The sequence below is a fragment of the Chamaea fasciata genome, unplaced genomic scaffold (genome assembly GCF_029207755.1).
Source record: "Chamaea fasciata isolate MVZ Bird 193981 ecotype frontalis unplaced genomic scaffold, bChaFas1.0.hap1 SCAF_8, whole genome shotgun sequence".
NCBI classification, from domain to species: Eukaryota; Metazoa; Chordata; class Aves; order Passeriformes; family Sylviidae; genus Chamaea; species Chamaea fasciata.
In genome coordinates this window covers 32,130,459-32,156,827 of record NW_027094093.1, presented here as the reverse complement: position 1 = coordinate 32,156,827, position 26,369 = coordinate 32,130,459, and the positions used below count along the sequence as shown (strand labels likewise).

Here is a 26,369-nt window from a genome sequence, read left to right as displayed (position 1 = left end):
ACTCTGAGCTGTGGCTGAGTGACAGGAGCGCTGTCATTCCACAGGAATTAGGCAGGCACGTGCAGATTTTCCTCATCAGGAATTGTTCCTGGGAAATGGTTTAAAGGCTGCTTGTTTTTTCTGCAAGTTTGGGTATAAAACACCACAGAACAGTTAGTTTTCCATGATGAGAAAGTTTTCCTGGATGAGAGTGACCCAGTCAATGATAGGAGCATTTTCAGAGCCTGGGTCCTGCTTCTGCCCTGGCTTGGCACCTTCGCAGGTTTTTGGGGGATGGAGTTTCCCCAGGCCATACAATGGGAAATTATCTTTTCTTTTCTATGTATGCTAATCACTGCTCTTCATTCCTTTCTTACAGCTTTTCAGTGTACTTGAAAACTTGTGTTGAGTTTGCCAAATCCTTAATCAAACAAATTAATTATTAGTTGAGTCGAGCCAAACATTTGTGTAAAGATCTTATACGAAAAAGGCTAATTAAAAAAAAATCTAATAATTAAGTAGTTGCAAAACACATCACAGTGTGTTTATATATAGAATAGATGGTTTTAATTTCAATTTTATGCATATATTTATTGATGATGCGACAGCCTTCTGGCATGTGTTAATATGGTGCAGAATAAAGCTGATGTGCAGGGCTATAGGAAAATAAATAACACAGTCAGATTTGCACAGTCTGCTTCCATATCGCCAGCATGATGAGCTACTTTGTTGTTTGAATGAAGCAAATGATGTTTGGATTCAGCTGATTTATTGACAGCTCTGTCAAACTGCCATGAAATGAAACAATAACACGGCCGGTAAATACTCCAGGGGAGCATGGGGAGGAGAGCGGGGCCTGCCGGGGGTTACCCCAGCGATGTGCAGGAATGCTGCCCCGATGGGGAAGCCAGAGGGGAATGAACTGCTATTCACGGGCTTTTCTTTCCTCAGGGAGAAGCTGTGTGTGGCTCGGCTGCAGCGGGAAGTTGCCCAGAGTAAGAGCGAAGGAGCCATGGTAAGCTGTGCCTACTCCTTGCTTTGGGGTTCTTGTCTTACTGCCCCAGGCACGTTTGGTCTGCCTGAAGGTGGTCACCGGAGCATCCAGGCTGTCTTGGACACAGCAAAGGGTTTCCAGTGATGTATTCCTAAGAACTCAAGGCTTGGCTTCCTTGGTAAGGCCATGGCAGAGAAAAGCTGCTTCATTTTTCTGCTGATGGTCCTCATTGGAATTAGAAGCAAGGCAAGCACAGAAAGGCAGTTTTAGATCAAAAAGCAGTATATTTCCTTGCCTGTTAAATCTTAACCTACCACAGAAAAATGAAAGAACACAAGCATGGGATCTTTAAAAAGCCCCTCAATCTGATAATTTTGTAAATCATGTAATGCTCCTTGTATCTTCATTTTTCTTGTACCAATTCATGAGATTAGCCTTGTGAGCAAAAGATGACATGGCAGATTTTTGGTTGACCGCAAACCTCAATTTATAGAGTGCCTTATCTCTTCAAAACAATTTTCTTCAGGAGCCGACATGTGCTGAGTGTGCTTAATTACTTCGTATCTGAGGAACTGTTCCCATCTGTTAAGGAGTTTGTTTGTCCCTATCTTCAGATAAAGCATCTTAAACTTCTATGGGATAAAGCAGACCTGTTCGAAAACCTTAAAACTCAAGCTATCCCCTTGAACATATGTGGATGTGCCACTGATTTGAGTGAGCTGCACAGTTGGCTGTGAAAGACTTTGGTGGTCCCAAGTTTGTTTAACTTAGTGGGGAGCAGCTGCAGAAAGTCTCTGGGGAGGGGATGTTCTGTGAACTGTGTGATGCAGGGTCCTTAAAATCCCACCTGCCTCTGGTGAATGCCATTTATAAACTCTTAGTGATTAATACCATGAGGTGAGATTTGGAGGGACCTAAGTGATAGGTGGGAGAAACCAGCTCTGAGTTTATTGCTCTCACCACGGCCCCAGATGTGCCCAGCTCAGCTGTGGGAGCCACTGCCCTCTCCCATCCCTGCTCCACCCCGATGTTCCTGCCCTTGGGGCCTGCAGCGTGGCTGGATTGGCCACAAGGAGACTTTGAGATGGGATTTAAGCAGTTGGGAAGCCTGGCTCGTGGGTTATGTGTGTGAATGGGCACAAAAGTCCTGGAGGAACGGAGGAACAAACTTTTATCAGGTAAAGTTGCAATCCAGGAGTCTGTGACTGAGATAAAACTCCTGCTGCCTCCAGGAGGAATTTTGCCTGAGGAAGAATGGCAAAGATCAGGCATTGGATCTGCAATTGCATTTTAGTTTTCAGTGTGAATAAATGTCAAAATCTGGGAAGAGCTGTTTACTCTATTTGAAATATTTCCTTTATTTTTTTTTTAAACTAGCATTCCCTTGGAGGCAAAGCAGTAATATAATATATTGAGTGTAAAATACACTTAGTGGGATAATCCAAGGCTGTATGAAATGAGCAATACTGATTAACCTTCCAGAGCTGGTAAGGCTTTTGGTATGTGCGCCCACGTTGTGGTCTCCTCTTGCCTGTCAGACATTTCTTAGCCCTTTCACTATGGGTTTATGGATCACTTCTCCCTGCTAACCAGGGTGTAATTTTGTATAATTTGTTGAGAGGCCAAGTGTTGTAACCCATTAGGAGCTGACAGGTAGCTCTCCGGGGGTGCAGTCTTCCCCCAAGGTAAATACTGGGTAGTTTTTTCCCTCTTCCCTGAGGGGTAATATGCACAATTGTCCTGCGACTAGAGCCGGGAGCGAGTGTGCCCGTAGAGACAATTGCTTTGAAGCAGTTGATGTATGGAAAGTTCTTTGTGTCTCAGAGCTCAGAGCTGGTGATTTTAATATGAAACACAGCAGTCATTAATTAACATTAATGAACTTGCGGGGCTGTGAGCAGTGCGAGAGCAGCAAGGGTCCAGGGCTGGAAGGATTTGAACCCAGGGGAGGCCAGGGATTAAGAAAATCGTGTAGCTCCGTTCCCGGGGCGTGCGGCGAGCAGCCGGCTGCACGTCCTGGGTTTGGAGCAAATACTTCACAAACACTCACAGTGAAATTTCGGCGAGGGATTCCGAGCGAGCCAAAAGCCTTTGGCGAGCGGCAGGGCTCTGTCCCGAGCGGCGCTGGCTGCCAGCAGCCTGCCTGCAGGGTGCCCAGGCCGTGTGCTGCTCTTTTTGGTGTGATGGGCATCCCCCGGGGCCAGCGGGCTGGGCAGCGCCACCAGCCAGCCACAGGGCGCCCCAGGGCCTGGCTGCGCTGTCACCGGCTGGGAGCCGGGATCAAAGCAATGGCACCCCCAGCCCCCCTGCCAGTGACAGCACACAGCTTTATTTAATCACTAATTAGCTAATCGCCTTTCCTCGCTCCCCTTTTCTTTTTGTTTGTTGTGCTGGTTAGATTGGCACGAAGGTTTTCGGGGAAGCAGCTCCGTCGTTTGGGAAGGGCGCAGGTGACAGCACACGGCACCTTCGGTGGCACCTCCAGTGCCTCGCTCGGTCTCGTGGAGAGCATTTCTAGCAGTGTGAAGCAAGGCAGGGAGCCCAGGGAGCTGCCCTGCATCCTGGGAACCGTGCAGGGCATCACACTGGCCTTTGGCAGGATGGCACCTCATGTAATACCCACCAGTGTTTTCAGCTTCTTTAAAAAAAATAATTGTTTGGGGTTTGCTGTCACAGATAGGTCACGAGGGTAAGAGGTGACCGCTTCATGTAAAACATGTTCATTGTAAGGATGAGCAGTCAGAGAGCAGAGAATGTGTGCCCTGTCCCTGTGTTGGTGCTGGAAGGATGTGGTGCAGTGGGTTTTCCCTGTCCTTCCCACTCGGGTTCACCCAGCACCCCGGAACCCCTACAGGGTGGACACGTACATAAAACCAATGACTAATGAACACAAAGCATGTGCTGTAGGAGCTGCTTACACTGTGGTGTCTGTGCTGAAGAAATGGCTCTGTGCATCTGTAAGCATCTGGTGAGTGATGATGAAATGGATGTATACAAGGAGAGTTTTTTCTGAGGCTGAAGTTCAGCCAGTGTGTGCTGTGTGTACCAGTGTGCGGGACCCACAGTGCTCCCCGAAAGAATTGGGCTTTTGAGATGCCCCAGACTTAGAGTTTTCTTGCCTGACTTTTTACTGGAAGGTACTACAGAAGATGAAATGAAGACTCTTCATTTCAAGATAAATGTTGATCACCAAAACCATACAAGTAATCTTGTACTATGTTTTTTCCATATGTTTGTATGGAAAATCTGATACCTCATATATTGAATTACGTGGATTTATGAGTTACTTTAATTGCGAACTGAGTCATTCAGGCTGAATACCTGACAATTGCTCAAGTTTCTTTATTTTATGAACAACCATCAGTAAATATTGATTGTTCACTATCAAAATGTAGAATTACTGCCTCTCCATCCCTTGAAAGTTCCAGCAGCACTGAGCCAGGATTGTTGTTTGGCTCTTCCTGTCACTCATGGTCTTTAATTTCGTAGTGTGCATGTTCACAGTTTTTTTAGTCATGTCTCTTCTGACTCATCAAGGATGACTCTTTGTAAAGGAAATGGAGATGATCAGTTCATCTGTGTACCCTTCTCACTGCATGTGATGGGGACTGTGCAGGTGTCTGTAGTGACAGAGATCCCATTATTAAAATAAGCAGCTTTCAAAGCAAATCACAAGTTTATTTCAAAACATACCGAAGACTGAAAACCATGTTAGTCATCAAACTATTTTTTTATATCTTTGAAGTGCATGAATTTGCACCTTTGGACACAAAACATGAGGAAACAGGAAAAGTGTTCATTTTTACGAGATTTTCTTAACAGTGAACAGTGCCAGGTTAGGAAAAATATGAGAAAAGTGTTGCCACACTTTAACAGTAGAGTTCTTGTGGCAGAGTAAGTGTTGTTTTAGCAGAAACTAGCTAAAAGCCTAAAATGAACCAAAAGTATATACAATGACATTATGTTTTGATAACTTCGGTAAGTTTAATGATTACCCAGAAAAAATATTACATTTTTTATTTGATACCTTTAGTTGTATCTGTGCTCCACAGTTTTGTTAGTTTGTTCTTTCCATCCATGTCCTTTAGTTGGACTCTGTTTTCCATTAGTTCAGTGGCCTGTAACCTACATAACAGAAATTGTACCACTCTGGCAATTTAGCTGTGAAGGTTAAAGTGGGATGATACTGCCTTTTATATCTACATGGGTTTCACTTAGGGTGGGCCCTAGGCTCTGATTTACCATGTGTCCTGCTGCGTCTCTAAGTGATGCAAAGCGATTATCATGGGCTCTTCCTGGTACCCGTCTATTCCACACCTGCACCCTTTTGTTGAAAACACACCATGTTAAGTGAATGTGAGGTCCCCACTGAATAGGTTTCCACCCTCCAGTAATCCTTCTGCATTAGATTGATTTATGAATGTATCAGATTCTTTGTTAGCATGTAAACCACTAATTAATTTAAAGCTCTCTGTGGAAAAATTAAAGCTCTGGTTAAGGCTTTCAACAGGCTCAGATGGTGCTAATAATGGAAAAACAAGTTATATTAATGAGTTTTGATGCCATCAGCACAATTCTTGCTTTACAAACAGTTTTTGCAGTAAAACAGTGGAGACTGCAAGTTTTTAAATAAAGAGTGGAAGAAATAAAAAAGAAAAGACATAAAAAACTCGCAGCGTCAGTAACATGTCCCATTATTGTAAGGAACTGAGTCACTTCTTCTTGTTACAACTTTCTTAAATGTGATGGGTTTAGATATATGTAACAGCCTCTTCAAAAAACACGGGAAGTGCAAACCACTCTTGTTTCCAGATTGAATCAGAAGTTGTAATCAGCTTTGAAAAGATCTGCCTCTTCTCATCAAGCACTGTCAAACTGGAGCGTTCACATGGAGATGGAAGTGTTGAAGTGCAGAAAAAGGTCTTGACTGAAATTGCAGTAAAGTCAATTGAAAGTTTGACTGTGTTCTCAGCTTTCCCAAATTCCCAGGGGGCTTGTATGTAGCTTCAGTCTTTTGCTCTTTGCTCAAGTTCAGGCTTTTAGCGTGGGTGCTAGTTTTTGGTGAGAAGAAAGAGATCATATCCAAGTTTGTTGGTGCTTTGTTGAGCTGAGCGAAATGAAGATAGAAAGCAAAAATTTTTTTTAATTCCTTGTAGGAAGCTTAAAATGCACAGTTAGAGAGGCAGCCCGTGATTGTAGGAAATTGTGCCTCTCCTGGGAGCTGCATTTACCTCTCCTGGTGCTCAGCTCTTCAGGGCACTGAGACCCAGGCCACCACCCCGGCCCTGTGGTCAGCTCCGCAGCTGACGTTAATGCTGCCCCATCAATCAGCTAGCAGGGCCAGCGTGTCAGAGCCCCAGCTCCCAACATCTTCACTGTGGTTTTTAGGGAGGAGGGAGAATGCTGAGGTTGCTCTCCAGGCAGGGTGTTACAGATGGCAGCACAATGTCCTGCCACGAGCGCAGAGGCGCCCGCTGTCACCGCTGTGATGAATCCCTGCCATCCCCTCCGGCCGTGGGGAAGGCTGCTCTAGCAGAAGCACCCGGGTCTTTTTAAAAGGGAGGATATTTAGTAATAAATGAAGTGTTGAAGATGAGATATAAAAGGCTAAATGTTCTTTCCCACCTTCTGGGTCCTTACGTTCTCTGAAAGCATCTATCTGTGCTTTGATTGGAAAGTAGCAGAGAGAGGCAAAGTAGCTGTTTTGAAATGTCTCATTGAATAATAAATATCCTAAGCCAGAAAGAAGCAGTCCGACCCTTGTGCTGCCCTCTCTGTGAAGCTGTGTATTTATGCGCAGATAGCCCTGCTGTCTGGCTCCTTTCTCTGAGAAACTTCATCATACGGCCCTCGTGGAAACTCAGGGACATTAGTAGCAGCTGTAGCATCAATAATGATTATCGAAATTCTTTACAAGCCTGGTTTAATGCTCCTGGACCTCATTAGTTTTTCATACTTCATTAGGCCAAATGTCCTCATTCACAACTTCGCAGTTTTATCTTCAGTGGTTTTAAAATAAAACCTTATGTCCTGGGTACCTTTTGTTGTTTGCTTCAAGCAAATACGTGGATATTCTGAAGTTCTGTATTTTAAAGCTTTTATTGAATTTAGGTATTCCCTATGATATAAGTCGCTGACACTTTCAGCAGTCATTTTTCCAACGAGAGCCTGATTGCTTCTGCTCGGAGCCGGCCGTCTGTCAAGGCATGGGTTGCAGTGGGGCGGGGAATGAATTCCGGAGCCCGGTTTATCCTGCCGGCTCCACGGGGGCCGGTGATTCCCGTGGATTTCCCGCTCCCCGCTCCGCCCTTGCGCCAGGAGAGGGCGCTGCCGGCACGGGAAAGGCGCCCCCGGAATTCCCGCTTGGAATTCTCGCCATTCCAAAGGCAGCGATGCGCCACCCGCAGCTCCCGTGGCTTCTGCCGTGATCACCGGCACGGAAAGACCAGCGCTGTATATCCAGAGGAGCGGAAAAAAGGGTTTTCCCCACAGCAGGAACTCACCGGAGTGGTGTCTCTCTCTTCAGCAAGTATTTAGTCAAAGTGGAAAAAAAAAGGAAAGTCAAACAGAATTATGTAAAAATCACTGAACACGGAAAAAAAAAAATACATCAAAATGCGTTTATATAAGGTCTGAAAGTAAAACAGAGGCAATCTGTAGAAAGCATGTCATGTTGGCTAAACTGCCCTCCAGTAGAAATTGCCATTTCTGGATAACAAAGGCAGGGGACGCGCAGGCACTGAAAGGGCACAGGCAGTCTCCTGGCATCCATGGGTGTATGCAATATCGGAGTGGCGGTCGGCTCCAGCGTGAAGCAAATCCTGCTTTATGACTGGAAGCAGATGGAACCTGCTCTGGGCAATACCTCCCTGCCTAATGGGAGTGATGCGCCCATGCACTAATAACAGTGAATTGCACACATTTTCATATCAAAGGTTAAGCTCTGCAATCCGGAGCTCCTCCAGGCAATGGCAGGAGTTGACTCGAGTAAGCCACACTCTCGCTGGATTAATGTTTTTGCGAGGGTGACCTGAATAGGGCCACCAATCTCAGGGCACACTGAAAAGGCAGAATGTTTTTAGTCGAGTTTTAGCTCATGCAAAAAAGGGATCACAGGTAGGACTGAATAAGTCACAACATCTAAGGATGAGGAAGAGGAAAGATAAATCTGTGCACTGGGCCAATTTTAATTTTATGCAAACTAGGAAGGTAAATTTATACAGATTAATGGTAGTGAAACTGCTGTGGTATACTTGGTGTTGTAACTTTGTTCTTGAAGCACTTGGGGAAATTAGTGGGTTACAAGAAGTAAAGTTGCTAGATTTTTGTTGGGCTTGGTTTGTTTGGTTTATTTTTTGGTGGCCAGCAGTTAAACTAGTACTGTAGAATTTATAACGCAGCGATTGCTTCTGTAAAAGATGTGTTTCCATTGTTAATTTGGGGAACAGGGGAAAATCCATTAAATTATCTTTTTAAGACTTTTTTTTTTTTTTTTTTTTTTTTTTTTTTAATTAAAGGTTTTGATTTTTTTTCCCCCTGCATGGGGCAGGGGAAAAAAGTTACCAGGAAGGAGAGAAAGTTCCTGTATAAGGAAGGACAAAATTTAAAAACCCAAGGCTTGCTCAGTTGTGCTGCTTCTATTAATTTCCCATTTATTGAAATTCTTGGAGCTTGTTCTGTGGAGTCAGTGCTGACCCTTGGAACGAGTCAGCTCAGGCAGTGCTTTAAATTGTATGTGAGTGTACAAATTCCTTGCTGCAACAAGTCTTTGTTCAGCATCCAGCTCATGGAGCCCTGATCCATAACTGCTCCACAGCACCAGGAGAGCAGGGTGAGGTTCTGCTGGCTTGTCAGCTCCCTCTGGGCAGTGACACAGCACAGGTATGTAGGAAATAATCGGCTGAGGGTGAATAAAAGAGAGGCAGCAGAAACTGGGAAAAACTCTTGGCGTGTTTCTGACCACTGAACACTTTGCAGGTAGACAGGAAAACTATATACATCTCATCTGAAAAAGATTTGGACTTTATATTTTGGACAATATTTGTTGTGCCATTAAGTCCCATGAGCGCTTTTTTTTTTTTTTTTTTTTTTTTTTTTTTTTTTTTTTTCTCTTGGCAGAGCATAATCTCATCTCTCTGCAACTTCTCTCCAAGATTTAAAAGAAATTTTAAAATGTAGTAAGGAAGTAATGTCTTCCTGTACTAAACCTATTTTAGCTTTGTACAGATTCATATAATCTGGGCAACTGTGATTCTTCCTGTCCTTTCCCTCCCAACTCCAGTTCTCATAAACTTTAATTCAGTTTTTGCTTTGTCAGGAATTTGCTTTTGCATACTTTCTGTTTGTTTTGGCTCTGTGTCCATTGCATTGTGATAAGGCATCTTTTGATACTCCACAGGATCTTTCATAATGAAGATCCCATGACACAGTTTTCCAAGTCTGCAACTGGTGACCAGACTTGCTTGCATGTCCTGCAAGGGGAGACTGTCTAGACTGTGGGAATGACTGTGATGTTTGGATTGTGTTATTTCCATACCGCTTGGCATGATGCACTCTGTAGTTAGTCTGGAAATTAATGACAGTGCCAGGCCTGGTACAGGGCCTTACCTGGCTGTGAAGTACCTTTTCTTCCTTCTCCAAACTACATGGAGAAGTTGTGCCTTCCGTGTAGTACCTTGCTGCGTGACTGTAAATAACCAGGTGCTCAAAACCCCTCCTCATTACATTCATTAATGGTCATGTTCTTTAACTTTGGTGTCCTACAAGGCCTGTAATTACCTTTGCCACCTAAATCCTTTATAATCTTGGAAAAAGGTTTAATTTCTAAATACCTAATTTGTAAAACAAGCTTTGTTCTGACTCTTCTGCTGTTTGTCTCCTTGCCTGTGTAGGTAGTGAACTCTTTGGGGAAGAGGCAGGGTCTTCTCAATAGTGCTGATTGATGCTTGGCCCCTGGAGTGCTGATGTGCCTTGGACAGTCACAGCCCAGAGCCTTGGGATGAATAGTGAGAGGGGATTTGGCTCAGTGTGCACGTTCACACAACCGTCATTGTGTAATTACAACTTTATGATGCACATTTGTGATTGGCATGCATGGTGACATTGCTTATTTAGAAATACTCTGAGAGTTGGGGAAAAATCATTATCTCTTGGGAACATCCCGTTCCTGGTGGTAAGCATTAAAAAGTGCCCTGTGGCAGTGGCTGGCACAGTTTTCCATTTAAGAAACTTTTTCCGTGGATGTCTCTAGAGGAACAGGTCAGAATTTCCAGGTGCTTGTTGGAAATCTTGGGTTTTGAACTACTTCCTGATGTCATTCATAATTAACCACCTCAAAAGGGAAAACTTGTGATGTAGGAAATGTCGTCAGAAAATACATGCACCAAGTGAGAAGTTGAAAATTAATTTCATACTAAAACTAGACTTTGAGAGTTGCCAGCTCTCATAGTTTAAAGGCAGGTTTCCCGTGCTTGTGTCTTCCATCAGTGGATAAGGGAAAGCTGTTCACAAATAGGTGGGAGGAGATAAGTGGAAGTCAAGGTGTGAAGACTGCATGTGATCTAACACACATCAGAAGGAAGAGCTTGAGAAGGCACATGAGCAGGTGAGCAGAAATACTCTCGTGAACCGCAAGAAACAAGAATATCAGCTCTGGAAATGTGTTTAATGTGTAAAGGGAGACAGGAAGGAGAATATTTTCTTAGTTTTGCTCTCTCCATGTAGCTACTGGCTTACAGCTCTATGCCTGGGCAGGAGCAGGACCAGCAGTGGCATTGGTGCCCATAAACCCACAGCAGCTGAGCTGAACCAAACCCTTTGCCCTTGATTCCCAGGAACCCAGCCCTGCTTGCGTGGTCATTTGCAGTGTGGCTGGTTCTTCTCAGTCCCATTTGGACAAGTTTGTTCATAATTCTCCTGTATTGAATTTGATGTCAAACTTGATGGCTTGAGTGAGTGACAGGAGTTGTTTGTTTTAGTAACATATTGCGGGAGTCCCCAGAACCACTGGGGAAGAGCACATTTCCTGTTCTGCAGATGTGCAGCAGAATTTATTACTTGCCAAAACTTAAGGACTATATAATTAAAAAGAGTTTGCTAACCCGCTCTTCATACTCCTTGTGCCCAGTGGGCTGTACCCACACTGATTCAGGAAGCCTCTAAAGCCTCGCTGGGCTACCCTGATTCAGGGCAAAGGGGTCACTCTCTTGCTTTTAAGGTTTCTGCCCCAGTGAAAGACAAGGGAGCTATGTGGGGAAATGATCTGAAAATTTAGTGTGCTAGCCAAAATGTACTAAAAAATTCAGATTGACTCTCCTGACTCCTGTTACAGGGCTCTACATTGTATAAAATGTTCATGGAAAGTCATGAGTTTTAATTATGTGATTATGTGTTTTATTGTGCAGGAGCAGAACTTCTGCTCAGTCTAATAGCTGCTGATTTTTTTCAACTAAGTGCTGAAAGTGGAAGTGGCAGAAGAGGGTAGAGCTGTGCTTCTTGGTTCTAGTAGCAAGTGTTTTCTAGAAAAGGAAACATACTTTTTTCTCTTCAGGAATATTAAGCTAACGCTTAAAATTGTCAACACTCACTGTTAAGTTGAAAAAAGCCAGATTTTTTTTTTTGTCTTAAATGAGGTGTGTATGTGGCTATGTGCAATTAATAGGTGAGGATAAACTAGGGTTAAATCCAATAAAACAGGTATATCCTGGATAAAAAGATTAATGTGGTGATGAAGACCAGGGAAGTAAGTCTCAGAGTTTTTATATCTGTTTCTGACCTTCAGCTGTACAAGTGTATCCAGGCTACTTGTTCTAGTAAGAAAGGGGTCTAAAAGAGTGGAGCCTCTAAAGGCTGGCACTTAGAGTTGAGCTGAAATTGGTCTCTGGAAGCACAAACAGAAATTCCAGTGGACCTATTACTGAAAAGTGATAGTGCAAAATTGTATCAGGTGGAGACAAAGTCTTTCAGTTATTTAATTTTGACCAGTGAATGAATTAAAAACTGCATGAAAAATTGTTATTTTATTTTTTCATGTTCTGCCAGGTACCAGACTTTTAAACTCAGTTTGGCCCCTGAAAATTGAGTCAGTTCTTTTGAGTGTGTTGTCAGCACTAATAAAGATTTTGTAGTGGCAGCTCTGTTAAAAATACCATAGAAGATGTGCCAGCTAACAGAAAAACCACAGCATTTCCCTACTGCCTATGGCAGTGCCTGCAGTGCTAGAGGGGTAAATACGGAAAACAGACACATTTGTCAGAAAACTAAAGCAGTAGGACTCTGGAACCCATGCAAGGAACAGCTGAGTAAATAAGGCACCTTTTTTTAGTTACTTACCAACCATAAATGGACTCTACAAGTGGACACAAAAAAACTGTAATAAGATCTGACATGTTCATGAGGAATGCTGCAAAGAGCCTGAGGAAAAGAAATGCTGTATGGAAAGGTGGCAGCAAAGTAGTGATGCCAGAGGTGTTGAATGTGCCAGCTGAGGAAGGCAAATAGAAGAGTGTGTGTGAAAATTAAAATATTGGTATATCCCAGATTTGTGGGGGTCTGATGGCACTGCAGACTGTTCTGAGCCGCATCTCATGGCTGGCATGGTTAAGTTCTACTTCTGTCACCCTCATAAATTTTCTTTAACCTTGGATCTATTTCAGTTAACTCCTTGACATCCTATTTACTAGCAGGAAATACAAACAGATTAATGAAAAGTACAGAAAGTGAAGAAGCCCTAACAGTCCTCAGCATCAGGACAGAAAACCACATACTGTCCTTGATTGCGAGTAAATCACCAGAGCACCAGAGTTCCACTGACCAATCTGTTCAAGCCAAATAAAACTCTCCGAAGTGTGCTTTTCCCGGTGCTTATCCTGTGTTCGTCCTGCTGCCTTAACTCCTATCTCACTAACACAGATCCAAGCGGGGAACACTTGATTCAGCCCCATGCCCCCTTGTTCTGTGAGCACTCAGTCGTTTAGAAAAGAAACCGTTTATATCATCTAAAGGCCACGCTGGTCAGTGACAGAGGAGGCAGGCACACAGGCACTGCAGGTAAGCAGGAGGCGTTTAGGATGTGGCTGTGTCCCTGCTGGGGGTTGCTGTCACCCCGGCCCACTGCGCTGGGATTATGCTGCTGCTCCATCTTCTGCCTCATTGCACCACCCGCCAGGTGACTGCAAAGCCCTGCTGGGGGCTCAGCTAAGCCTTGCCTTGCTCCTGTGCCGAGCCTCAGGCGATTCTCTGCGGACTGGAGAGGCTGGTGACCTCCAGCTGCCCATCGGGCAGGGTCAGTCTGGGGCGATGACCTTGGCTCCCAGCACAGCTGGATCCAGAGGAAACCTGGTGGCTGGGCCCTCTTGTTACTCCTGCTCTGGGGCTGTGTCCCCCTTCACTGCACACTTCAGAGAGCGTAGCAGTAAATTCTGCAGTGATTTCTGCATTGCTTCGTGTGGGTTCCATGGGTTAAAACCCATATCAGGTGTACAAGTGTAGCGTGAGTGGCACATCACCTCTCACTGACTTTTTTACCTGACCCTTCTCTTCTGCCCTTTCACAACTCATGTTTTATTTCTGCTGGGCACTATTCCACTGTAATTCTTCTAAATGGACAGGCATCAGTGTTTGAGAAATCAAAGTCCGGCATGACTATGAATTCACAGTCTTCCATTAACTTCTCTCCCCCCCCACTCTGTCTGGTCTTCATAGCCGTTTGCAAGTATGCAAAAAATACTGTTCTGTGGTAATGTTTACGTAGTGGCTTATCAAAATATTATTACCTGGTTAAAAGGAATTAAAATAAATCTTCTGAGTCTGAGCTGACCACTGTTTGCCACAATTTGTGGAATTATCTTCTATAGACACTCCAAACAATGAAGACAGGGCCTGGAAAATGCCTGGCTTTCTAAAAACACTTTCGTAAATCCTTCGTAGATGTGGGATGTCCTGGTTTTCAGAGCTCAAGGATTCTCTTCACTCCTTCCTCCTGAAGTCTATGTCTAGGCTGAAATTTCATCCAAACTGACAGCAAATACCTATTCCTTAGGTACAGAAGAAACTAATGGCGCATCAAAAATTAAATGTAAGCTCAGCAAGTGCAAGTGTGGCAATTATCCTAAACCTTGTGGCCTGGGGCTCATCTTGTGCATTTACACAGAGCACAGTTGTAGCTGTAGGTCACAAAAAGTCCAAAGATCTTGTACTTGAGAGAACTTCACACAAATCTCCTGGCTCTTGCTGCAAGACTTCTGATCCAAGAGGGAGTTTCTGCTTGCCAAATGTAGACAAAATCCCATGAGATCAGGCATATTCTGGAACCTGGTTCCTTCTTGGATCATTTATTTCTTGTCTTTGTGAGTGGGGAGCTTGTTCCGTGGCCTGTTTGTTCAAATAAATCCGCTAGAAAGTGGCTGAGAGGCTTGCGCCTGTCATCAGTAGAACATTCAGCTCTGAACTCTCAGAGTCTGTGAAGTATTTATGTGTGTAAATTCAGGCTGGACCTGTGTTATAGCTGATGTTTTGGTGCCAGTTTTATTTACTCACAGATACAGTTGTGTTCTTATGAGAAGCTCAACTTCCAAAACCTCAGTTCTGTTTCTGTGAGCTGGAGCTTTTGTTTTGCTAGACAACGTTTTACCTTCTGTTTTCTGCATTGCTGTGTTGATATCCCTTCCGGATACGTTCAAGAGTTGCAGATCTGGTAGAAAATTGTAGGAGAATCAAACAACTGACACTTTGCTGGCCCAGGTGGGTTGGCTCTTGCAAGTTGTTCTCTACACACACTCTTTTGTGCTGTTTTGTGGTTCAAACATCATTATTATAAAATTTCTGGAATCAAACAAGTGAGAAACACAAACAGAGACTGGGGATTTTTGCATGTTTGCAAGGGAATTAGACAAGGATCTTTGTAAACAAGTTACCTTGGTTATAAAACTTTTTTTCTAGTAAGAAGATACTGCATATACATGGTATGAAAACCCAAAAAACCAGCTTTATGCCTAGTTAGAAATCTTAATGTAATGCAAGGCACTTTACCACAAAAACATGTAGTAAAGGGCTTGAAATTATAATTACTCATTGTAAGCTAAGATGTTTCAGGGAGTTTTTTGTTCCTTGTATTACTTAGCAGTCCCACTGTTTCTAATTTTGATATTGACAGAGTTTTCTACTTCACACTTTTGAATACCAGGTATTTATATGGATTATACCTATCTTAATAGAGTTAGCAAGTTTTTATTTGAACTTGAAAAACATTTCATTATGTTTAATTTAGAGAAATGAGATTTCTTTAATTGCTGTCTGTAGAAGCTATTAGAAGCTCAATTACATTTGCAAATTTAAAGTGTTATCATTTAAAGATTATTAATTAAAAAAAAATCATGAGCTGACTATGTGGGACCTTCAGGTTCACAAATAGTAATTCTCTCTACACCCCTCTGACTACAAAAAAATAACGTTTAAAATGGAGAAATGAATTATGCTAAGAACTGAAGCAAGTCTTCAAAATTGGGCTGTCAGTTGTGAATTTGAATAAATAGCAACAGTTTTATCAGGGAGACAAGATTTTCAGAACGTGTATTACTTGTCTCCATTCAACACTGCAAGTATGACTCAGAGATGAGCTTGAAGAAGCCGAGAGAACGATGGCAACAGGGGTGGGAGTGTTCCACCTGTATGAATGCGCTGCTGTCTGAGGCTCTGTGGCTGCAGCTGTGTCTCCAGTACAGCTGCTGAAACAGGTCCGCAGAGTTCACTTCAGTCTGGTAATTTCTGGAAGACTATGAGAGGGATTTTTTGCTATTTAATTTCTTTTCTCAAGGCGACTCTGATTTTTTGAGGCGTGTCATTGGGTGTTTCACAGAAATAAGGAGCCGCTGGGCAGTCAGAGCTCCCTTTTGAGGCACCGGTGGAGATGGGCAAACAGTGGTTCTCACTATCCAATTCTGAGCCAAAAGGTTTTATGAATTATTTAATTTTTTTTTTCCCTTGTAAAATAAATGTTATCTCAACTCCAACTATATATACAGTACTGCTGGTGTAATAGCCTGCCTAATTCAGATTAATTGTAGGCTTGCAATGATAAAGGAGCTTCAGCACAGCAGTTATTCTGTCGCACAGATGCAATTAAAACCGTATCAATGCAGTATAAATAATGCTAAATTAAGTTGCTGTCCTTCCACATGGTGGCAATTTTGAGCTAGTGCACAATGAAAGCTAGCATCTTCTTTTGTTCAGAAGGAGTAACCACACCGAGAAACAGTTTCTAATTTCCTTGAATGGCTTTGGAGCAGTGTTATCACCTAACAATATGAAGTGTGTAAATTACTGTCACCAAAATATCACTAATAATAATAGTAATAATGAGCATTTCCTGTTTCGCTACTCATCTTAGAGGCAAGAAAAGCTTGAGGTTTACATCTGAAAGTCATGGGATACCTGTGCTAGTCTGAGATGAAGCCAAAGAGACAGATGTGTTAGCATATAGAAATTTTGTAGTGAAAAATGAATGATTTGCTTCAAATTATATAATTTTAACTGGTTTCAAAACATTTTTAGAAAATTCTAAAAGAAATTATTTAGTATCAGTTAGATTTTCCCCTGTTTTTTGGGCAGCCTGTCACTTTGGGAGCAGAATGCTGTTCTCAAGAACCATAATTTTTTCTTACTGGTATGAAAAAGCTAGAAGATACCAGCCTAAAATTAGGATACTGCTTTTTCTACTATTTATATCTTACTGTTGCAAAGCTGTAGCAGGAATAAGTTTAAGCAAAATGGTTACATCATAAAATAATTGGGGAAAAAAAGTAGATGCTTAATATAAACCAAGGAAATTTCGTTCTTTAGCCTCTCTAGTACAAGTCTGTCAGGTAAAGGTGAAATGAAGAAATTCGTTTCGATTGCAAAGCAGCCACACAACCTCACCATTAACTTTCTTATTGTGAAGAGACGTGGAAGTAAAGCTACCTCTCCCTCCATGAGCCCTCCAAGTGTTTATGTTATTGCTGTTTTTACTTCAGTGCTTCACTGTGCTTGAAATACACCTGTAACTTCATCCCTGGGTAGGCTTTGGGTGTTTAAGTACTTGTCAGTATTCCCAGTGTAGCTGGAAAAGGTAACGAGGGACAAAGGCATTGGCACTGTTGGAAAGCTTTCAATAGCTGGTTATTTTAATAAGTATTTCTTCAGTAAAATGATTGCACTGTAAGCAGCCTGTAAAAATTGTAATAAGCACAGTAAGCAGTGCAATTCTTTTTTCCCCATTCTTTGGGGGAATGTTTTTTTCATGCTGAGAAAGTCCACTACAAGGAGTGCTGCAATGTTCTGCAAAGTTGTTTGTCAGTGCCTGGGTTTATTTTTGCAGAGAAGTATTGATTACAGAATGAGAAACATTTGGTTTAACAGGGATCGATGAGTAGCAAACAAAGGACACTGAAGTTCGACTCATTTTAATTTGAACGAAAATACAGTACCCAGTGCAATTCAGGATGAAATAAAAAATTATATATGCTCTCTGGTTTTTAATCACATTTCTTTCCTGTCATTTGTGAGTGAAATAGGTTCAGATAGAGGACTGTAATATCCTGTGTGCTGGATTTGGGAGCAGGTTGCACATGAGGAGTTTGGGGGGAGAGCACTGGGCTTTGCAGGAGGGGGACAAGCAGGTCCAGCTGCCTCTGGAGAGAGGTGAAAATCTCGACAAAGAGATTCCACCCACCTTCTGTGTTAGATGAGGGTGAACCACCTTGGACTCCTTGACCTGTTTGATTTGCAAGGCCCAAACACAAGCTCTCACAAAATACCTGTAACACAGAGAACATTTGTGCTTCCCTTTCCCCGACTGCTTGGGCCGTGAGCAGCTGGGGCTCAGGTGAATTTTGTGGCACTTGAACAAATACCATTTGATCACCAGGCATTTTGTTGGGAGAATTAAATATTCATTGCATCAGAAAAAATGAGTTACTTTGTAAAACCAACTGGGAGACCAAGTTGCAAATTCCGGTTTCTATTTCAATTAATATTTCATAATTAATTATTGAGAAATGGAACTGCTTCACCATCCCCCTCTCGTCTCTTGTCCCAGGCTGTCCTGGGGCTCCTGCCTGAAGCAGTCTTTCAAAAGGGTATACAAGGGTGATAAAACGGTGGGCTTGAATACTTTGAATGTACCTATTTATTAATGAGAGTATTGAGCATTGGCTTGCTAGAAAAACTAATTTGAGTGTGTTTCTAGTAGCTGCTGTGTTTGCTTCATTCAGTTTTCATTGTTGTCTACTTTGTGGCTACATTCTCTCTGGCTCATGGGATGTTGTGTCGTAAACCAGGCTATGAGTCCGTTAAATTACGACTTTTATGGCAAGGTATCAGAGGAACGGCATCAGAAAAATGCATTAAAAATAAATACATAAAAACTCAGATTGGGTTTGCAATGGCTTAATGGTACTTCAAACTCTAAACCAAAAATTATTTTATTCTTTTCTTCCCATCATTTAAATTCATTGCAAAGTATCTGTTTGAAATCAATATTAATTACACAGAAATTGTGACCCTCTTTAGCAAATGCTTTAAAGTAGTTGTTAAAAATTTAATGTGAAGGTTATTAGCCTGATTTTGGGCAACATTAAGCCTGTGCTAAATATTCTCATGTAGACTTCTTTTGACAAAATATTGGTCCCACGTTTGCATAATTAGCAGCACCATAGTAAACCCTTTCTTAGGATGCACAGGGGAAGCAAAGAACAAATTCAAGACTAGAGGATTCTTACTTCTACTTAATCTGCAGCTCTTTCCCCTACTTATAATATAATCTTAATGATGAGAGATTTTATATGTGCCCCTCTTGAGACATTTTTGGTATTTGAACTAATCAGTCAGGTTATATCTTGCTGTTCTGAAGAGCTGCTTTTCATAAGGCCCAAGGATAAGCTAAACAGAAGGAGGAGGGAGCAGTTCCTAAAGGAAGTGTTGGGCTGTCCCTGATGGGCAGCAATGCCCTGTGCAGCCTGCTTGGTGTATGTGTGTGTGCCCCACACCTCTAATTCTTCACTTGCAGTCATCTTTAGTTTTAAATCTTGACACACAGCCACGTTTTCCTTTAACATATAGATAAAATTATTAATTATGATGCTATGATTTTTTAATGAAAAAGGTAAATGAACAAGTTAAAAAAAGGAATGCTGATGTTGTAGGCTGAGCTGAGCCTTGGGTCAGCTTTGCTTCTGCTCCCCATCCTCAGCAGACCTGGGGGACAAAAAATTACAGAGAAGTTTGTACACGAATATAAAGAAGGGGAGATGGAGAGTTTTGGAATGAGAAATCTGCTTGAGTTACTGAAATGCTTGACCCTCGTGAGGAGAAATCACCAGATACTTCTCTGAGAAGCATTTTCATGATGTTGGTCTCGCCATTCTGATGAGACATTTGATGATTTTACCAGCAGTAACAAATAAAGGAGGCAAAACTCCGAGTCCCTGACTTTGAAGGCTTAAGTGCCATCCGTGTCTAGATTTAAAGTTAACAATGAAATAGCCCTGAAATGAAGAAGAGGTAAGAGATCAGCATTTCCATGCCAAACCTTGCCGTGCCACACATTCCCTCTGTGTGCCGGTGTCAGGCTGTTCAGGAGCAAAGGACCATGCTGCTGCCTGCCTTGCAGGCTGCCACCTGCCCCATCCACACTCATGCTTCCTCACCCAACAGACCAGACATTTCCACATTTCCACTTTGGTGGAACGTGAAAGAACCCGGTGCTGACATTTGTGACACATCCCAGGGTAATTAAAGGAGACACAAATGGTTGAGCTCCTCTTGGGAGACACTTGTATGGCTGCACAGGGTTAGTGCTTAGACTGAGAGCACAGCTACTAAACAGTAACTCTGAGAATAAATGGTGTCTCTTGGTCTCTTCATGGAGTGCTGAGGAACTAATCACATTTCACTGTCAAACACATGCATTACTCCCAGTCTAGTTAAAAATAGTTCTCATGCTTTTTGTTTTGATCGTGAGTAGCTCAGATTGCATTCCTTCCTTAACTTTTAGAGGATGACGTAACGTGTGGTACATGTCCCTGCCTGGATGAGGAATGAAACATTTTGACACGAACATTTCTACAGCTACACGAAAAGGAGCTTGCTGAAGTGCAGGCGCTGGCTCAGGAGCATAATGAGCAGCCCGTGAAACTTTGTTCCACGTTAAAATATTCCAGTACTTGCACGAAGGTATCAGGAGAGTTTGCTAACACTGTCTTTCACTCTAGTTTGTTCACATGAATTTTTTGCCTGTTTGAAAAGTTATCAGGAATTTGACTGGGTGATGTGATGAAAGTCAGGCTCTCTGGGGAGGCTGAAAAGGGGAAGCAGGAATCAAGTAAAGGTTATGCTTCTAAGAAGGGAAGGGTACAGCTGTGCTGCAAGGAGAGGAAACAGGGAAAAATAGTTTGAGCAGAGCTCGTGGAGAGAAGAATCTGTAATTAAAGAGGAATTGGCAAGTGGGAATACATAACTTCATTGCAAGATGGAAATGATTTTTCTAGTGTTAAGATGAACTGAAGCATTTCACAGACTTTTTTTATTCAACTTTTTCTTCACATAGCATGCTAATTCTATTACTTTCTATTAAGCTTATATTCACTATAAAACCTTTAACGAGTTCTGTTTATTTCTTCTCACGCGCCTTTTTTTTGCACAGGAAGAAAGTGGGGTTAGCACAGAGGAGCTTGTAAAGTGCATTATGTCAGCACAAAATTCCTGCAAAGTTCAGGGATATGTTTTCTTCTTCCAGGAGCCAAAAAAAATCTAAAAAATCTCAGTTTAATCCTGGCCTTTCTGTACGTTAGGCTCACTTCTCTCTTCTGACACTTCATTATGGATTTTCTGGGTCTGAATAAAAATCTAGTTCTTTTTTCTGCTGGATAAGGTCACTACTGCTGGGAGCTACCTTCTCTGTGCAGTATAGCTGACTGTTTTGTGTCCTGCAGACTAAAAACCTCCCAAGTGTGGGTGGTCTCTTACACCTTTTTCTCCCCACTTCACAGTATTTATTGTCAGTGATCTGGCTGAAAACAGATCTGCTTTCTGCCTGCAAGAAATGGCAGAAGTGCTGCGAGGTTGCCAACAAATTCTTGTGAAGAATCCCGGCAGTGAGGGCTGACGGTGTTGTTGCTGTGCAGCTTTCCTGTGGGCAAGTCTTGGCCCTGTTCGTACAGGAGGGTTTTGGTAGCTGGGAAGAGAACTCAGAATTTCAGGGCCATAGGTCAGTGCTGTTGTTTGTGGTCTTGTGGCCTCGTGACTGGTTTGTTGTTCACCCCTAAACCTGAAAGGAGCAGGAGTTTCGTGCAGCAGCAGTACGTGCTCATGTAACTAATAATGTGTTGTAGTTCTTGCCCGTGAGGTGGCTGAATTGGAACTGGGCATTTAGCTCATTCCAGAAGTTCCTAACGTTTAGGGATTTTATTCCTGACATGTTGCTGTGCTTTTAATGCCCATTTGTTGCTTGTTTAAGAGCACTTTTCTTAAGGTAATTCCTATGTTGTTTCTTCTTAAGGAAAAAATCTCCGTGTGGATGTGCCGATCTTTTTGTCTAGGACCATAACATATCCGTCCCCACATGAACAGGAGTAAATGGCAGCAACAGCATTCTCTACCGTATCAGCAAGAGGTAGATGAAACCTAGAAATAGCTTGCACAGCTCTTTGACCTGTAGGGAGAAGTTTGTGTTTGTGACTCTGTGCTGTCTGTGCAGTTCTCTGCCAGGTGCGGGTTTGTGGTGGGCAGGAGTGTGGCCGTGCCTGTAGGTGCAGGACAGGCAGTGGAGCTGTGAGCAGCCTGCAGAAGCCTCGGCAGGGAGATGGAGAACAGGAGACTCGTCTGCTTTTTGGAGTGTCACTTTTTGTCTGTCCTACCTGTGGAGATCTGGCTTTGTACATAATGTAGGAAGATTTATTTGAGGACCAGAGCAGGGTCAGCATAGCAGACATGCAGAGGTAGTTGCTGTATCAGAAGAAGATCATTGTGGCTCTTGTGATGCTGAATAAGCCATGAAGGCAAGGCTGAATCTCTTTTCCAGTCCATTGTTGTAGTTAATCTTTACTGTGTCAGGTAGCTCAGGCACAGCCTTGGGTCTGTTTGGCCCCTCAGGTGTTAATAGGAGCACCTGAGTTTCCTCCAAGGCGGCTTCTCAGTTCCTGTAGGAACAGCTACGTATTTGGTTTTAAGCCCAGTTTCTGTAGACACCAGTATCTTCTGAAAACTTTTCCTAAGTCCCAGGTGATAGTTATGTATTTCTTTTATGTCATTTTCCTTGTTACCCACTGACTCGGGATGTCCTAGATGTCCCTTTAGCCGCAGTGAAACTTCCTACAAGAGAAGATGCTGACAGCAATTCCGCAAGAGTTCCTGGAGCAGGATCATTTTGAAGTTGGCATTGATGGGATCTAAGCTGGAGCAATACTGACTGCTGTGAATATTCTTCCCATATCATTAGCCTGAGTTATCCTCTGTGAGCCAGTTGCTGTCTGTCCTCTGCCTGGTGCTGAACTCTCTGCTCTTCCTCCTGTGGCAGAAACCGAGGGTTACCCAGCACCTGGTGGGACATGGCTGTGTAACACTAAGGACAGTGATTAGATAATTTAGATAGAACAGTGTATTTATTTGCCAGTAATTTGTTTCTGGCTGTGCAGTTTTCCATTTTCCAGGTATTACATATGGCCAACCAGAAAGAACCCCTCTATTCTCTGAGTAATTCCTCCTATTTTTTCACGAGCATATAGATATTTCATTTAAACCTTTGCAGCCTCCCTTTGTGGCGTCTGCTTATTTATCACTGTCTTTAAGATCCGTTTTCCACTTGGCAATGTTCATATTTTTGGTCCCCTGGTTGCTGCTATTGTAAATTATTATCCAGTAAGATTTATAGCTGTGAGATTTGTACAAATAGCCTGTCTCCCCCATTTAATGGCTTATCTCTGAGATACCTTTGTTATTTACTAATGAAACTGTAGGGATAATTTCTATATACGTTTTTGCAGGTATGCCATGGAAATTTAGATCAATCATGGAATTACATCAGGCTGTCTGACAGGCTGCAAATCTCCCTGCACCACAAGCACAAAGCAGATGGGTGGGGAACCCACTGTAGCTTTACAATGACCTCACCTGTTCCTAGACAGGGGAACCCCATCACTGACAGAGAGTAATGTAGTGCCACGTAAAATCCTTGGGGGTTTTATTGATTTGTTATCTCCTTTAAATTCACTAGGATAAAATTTAATTTCATTTCATTTCCATTTAACAGGGTCACATGGAAAAGGCTGTAAATACATCTTTTAATTGCAATAACATTTTCAATAACTTTTAGGTTAATTTTTCTTCTCCTCTTAAATTATATTTAGCCACTATTGAATTAAGATTTTTAAATCTTTATCTACCATTTATATGATGTTCTTTCTTTTTTTTTTTAAAAAAAAAGCTTAGGCCATGACATAATGTAGATTTATCCAGGTAGTCTGTATATTGTGTGTTGGGTTTTTGGGTCCTGTGTTTTAAGAATTAACAAAACCCGTCTCTTACTATATCAGTTAGATATAGTATATATTGTATATATATATCAGTTACTTAATCAGTGTTATTATATCAGTTTGAGAGCGGTTAGTAATATTAATGACACTTTGATCACTCTCATATTGGTTTGTTTTGTACTCAGTTTTTAAAACACATTCATTATCATAGTATTTGACTAAGGAGATTCAAATAAACTCTGTTCTACTGATGGGGATCCTCCTCTCAGCCAAAACAAGAAAACCAGTGGCTGCAGGATCTTTTTCTCCTTCTGAGGTTGAAACATTCAAAGATGGGTGACAAGTTGACCTCTTGATTTTTTTCATGCTCCCCATGTCTGCATTCAAGCAAGATGGGTCACAGATCTCAAATCTAATTTTTTATATTTATTTTGAATGGAGACAAAGGAAAAGCACTTTGAAAGAGAGGGTGGATGTTTGTTTTTCAGTATGCTGACCTCCATGAGTGTGCTGAGTGTGGCATCACACTGAGGGTGGCTCAGTGTGATGGGATAATCTGAAAAAATTCTTACCTATGTAACATTGCTGCACAAAAATGATGGGACTGGATTAGTAGGTTAATTATTTTGAGTTTCTGATAATTTTTCCCAAATAAAATCTCATTTTTTTATCCTAAAATATGGTTTATGTGTAAAACTAATGAGTAAATTTTTATGGTATTTCAGCGTGAGAAGCTGATACATGAGTTGGAGGAAGAAAGACATTTGAGACTTGAGAGTGAAAAGAGATTACGGGAGGTGACCCTGGAGTCGGAGAGGAGCAGAGCTCAGATGCGGGGGCTGCAGGAACAGTTTTCCAGGTATGTACCACGAGTAAACTGCGTTCAAAAATGGGAAAAACACATTTGGTGCAGAAACATTGTCCAGAGCTGCTGATAACTTGAATGGATCTAATCTAAGGCAAAACCTGCTCTCCCTCTGAAATTCTGTCGCAGACACTTGGCTAAATGATTGCTGGAATACTTAAAAGGTTTATGCCATCATTTTATGGGATGGTGAAAATCTTCCTTTCTAGGGATTTTGTGTTTGCTAAAATTCCCAATAATTTTATAAGTGTAGGTCTTCACTTCTCAAGAAGTGCATGCCGCTGATAAATCAGTATGTGTCTGTTTGTGTCTTGTAAACTAGAATGGGTTTGATCAATCTGAATAAAGAGGAAAAAAAGTGAAGCCTTTTGGCAGCTTTGGGCGAGCTCATCCTGCTTGGACCTGCTTCAAATCTCTTCCTGCATTGCCTGGGCCAGAGCTTTGGGCTAGAACAGAACTCCATTTACAAGAGAACCAGCTTAGAACAGGGATTAACACAAACCATTCATATGATAATAGTAAGGATTTGAGTTATTTATTGTTTGCATGATGCATGATGAGATCTTGTACATCAAACAGATTTTTTTTCATTGTTTTTGTCATGAACAGAAACAAAACAATCCTAAAAATCAAAAGACACAACAGAATTTCATGTATATTTTCCATCAAGACTGAATATTAACTCCTTCCCTTAGACCACTGAATTGTTAAAAGCTCAAGTTTAGTTTAATAAGGTGAAAAGAACCTGCAGGGTTATTTTTTTCATTGGTTATGTTTCTTGGGGTTTTTTGGGTATTCTGGTTTGGGCATTTTTTGTGGTTTTTTTTTCTTATTTTCTCAGTGTTTGCCATGCTGCTCCTCTAATTTGATTCTGGTTTTCTAGGCAACACTGCAAAAACCATTGATAACAATAATACTGTGTTGATCTTTTATATTGTGTTTGGAATCATTTGCATTAATTCTCTGCAGAATTCAAAAAAAAATTTGAAAAACCATAAAGTGTTCAGTTAATTCTGAAATTCTCCATTAAAAATGCTAAGGATATTTCTTTTTTAGTTTCCTGTTGTTCCTCTTCGTTCACCCTTGGTTTCGATTTTACTTATTCTGATGAGACTCCTGGAGTAATACACACAAAATAAATCCACCCCCTGAGTATTCTTGGTTAGAAGATTTTGCTCTATTGTATATTAATCTTTATTTAAGGAAGAATTTCCTGAGGTCCTGATTTTAGAACAGTATTATTGCTGCAATAGCTAGAAAACTGTGAAATTAACTTTGAAGGTGATGGAACCGTGGTTAAGAAAAGAAGGGGATGAGGGGGAGCCAGTCTCCAGAGTGATGCTCTCAGTACCTTCATCAAATTTTAACTGATGCATATTCAGGTCTTTTCAGGAGAGCTCTTCATTATTTCTGTGGAACTGCAGTAGTCTGATTCATTTCTACCATGTTTCTGAAAAGAAAAACTATTTTATTAGTCAGGATCCCTGAAGTCCACTATCTTCAAATTAATCCATTCTTTTTCTTCCACTGCTGTTTGCAGTCGAGTGTGCTCAGGTCTGTCGAGAAGCAGAGGGACGCAAGTTCTTTGAATTAAAGTTGTTTGTCTCTTTATGTCTGTCCCTCTGATTTAGATAAAGGTGATGGTCCTCTAAATCAGCATTATGTTCTTTTTAAGGCTGTCTGCACATTGGCTAAAGTGTTTGAAGGCAAACTTAAATATCATTTTTCATTAATGGCAACTTGCTTAGCCCCGTTACTCCAGTGAGGAAAACTCCTGCTGGCCTCATCAGGTTTTATTTTAGTGTAGGCCAGATGCTAGGAAGAGAATGTGTCACTTAAATATTTGGTTTTATTTTAAAACATTATATTTGTGATGATGAATATTAAAGGTTATTTTTGCTGATTTTTAGTAGAATATTAAGATATTTGCTTACACAAACAGACTTTCTCCCTTAATGAGTGTACTTTTTCTTATCCTACTTGAACAAATAATGGAACTGGAAGCTGGATAATCTCGTGCTGCCTA

At 41.8% G+C, this 26,369-nt stretch overlaps 1 protein-coding gene across 10 annotated transcripts in view; it reads left to right on the top strand.

Annotated features, from left to right (window-relative positions):
• Positions 1 to 26,369, top strand: part of NCKAP5 (NCK associated protein 5) — a 376,987-nt gene that overhangs the window by 179,164 nt on the left and 171,454 nt on the right. For all 10 annotated transcript variants that reach the window (XM_066190349.1, XM_066190348.1, XM_066190347.1 and 7 more), the window contains 2 exons: positions 931 to 994; positions 24,204 to 24,337. In XM_066190349.1, coding sequence (XP_066046446.1) covers positions 931 to 994; positions 24,204 to 24,337 — 198 coding nt within the window. The remainder of the gene's footprint in view (positions 1 to 930; positions 995 to 24,203; positions 24,338 to 26,369) is intronic.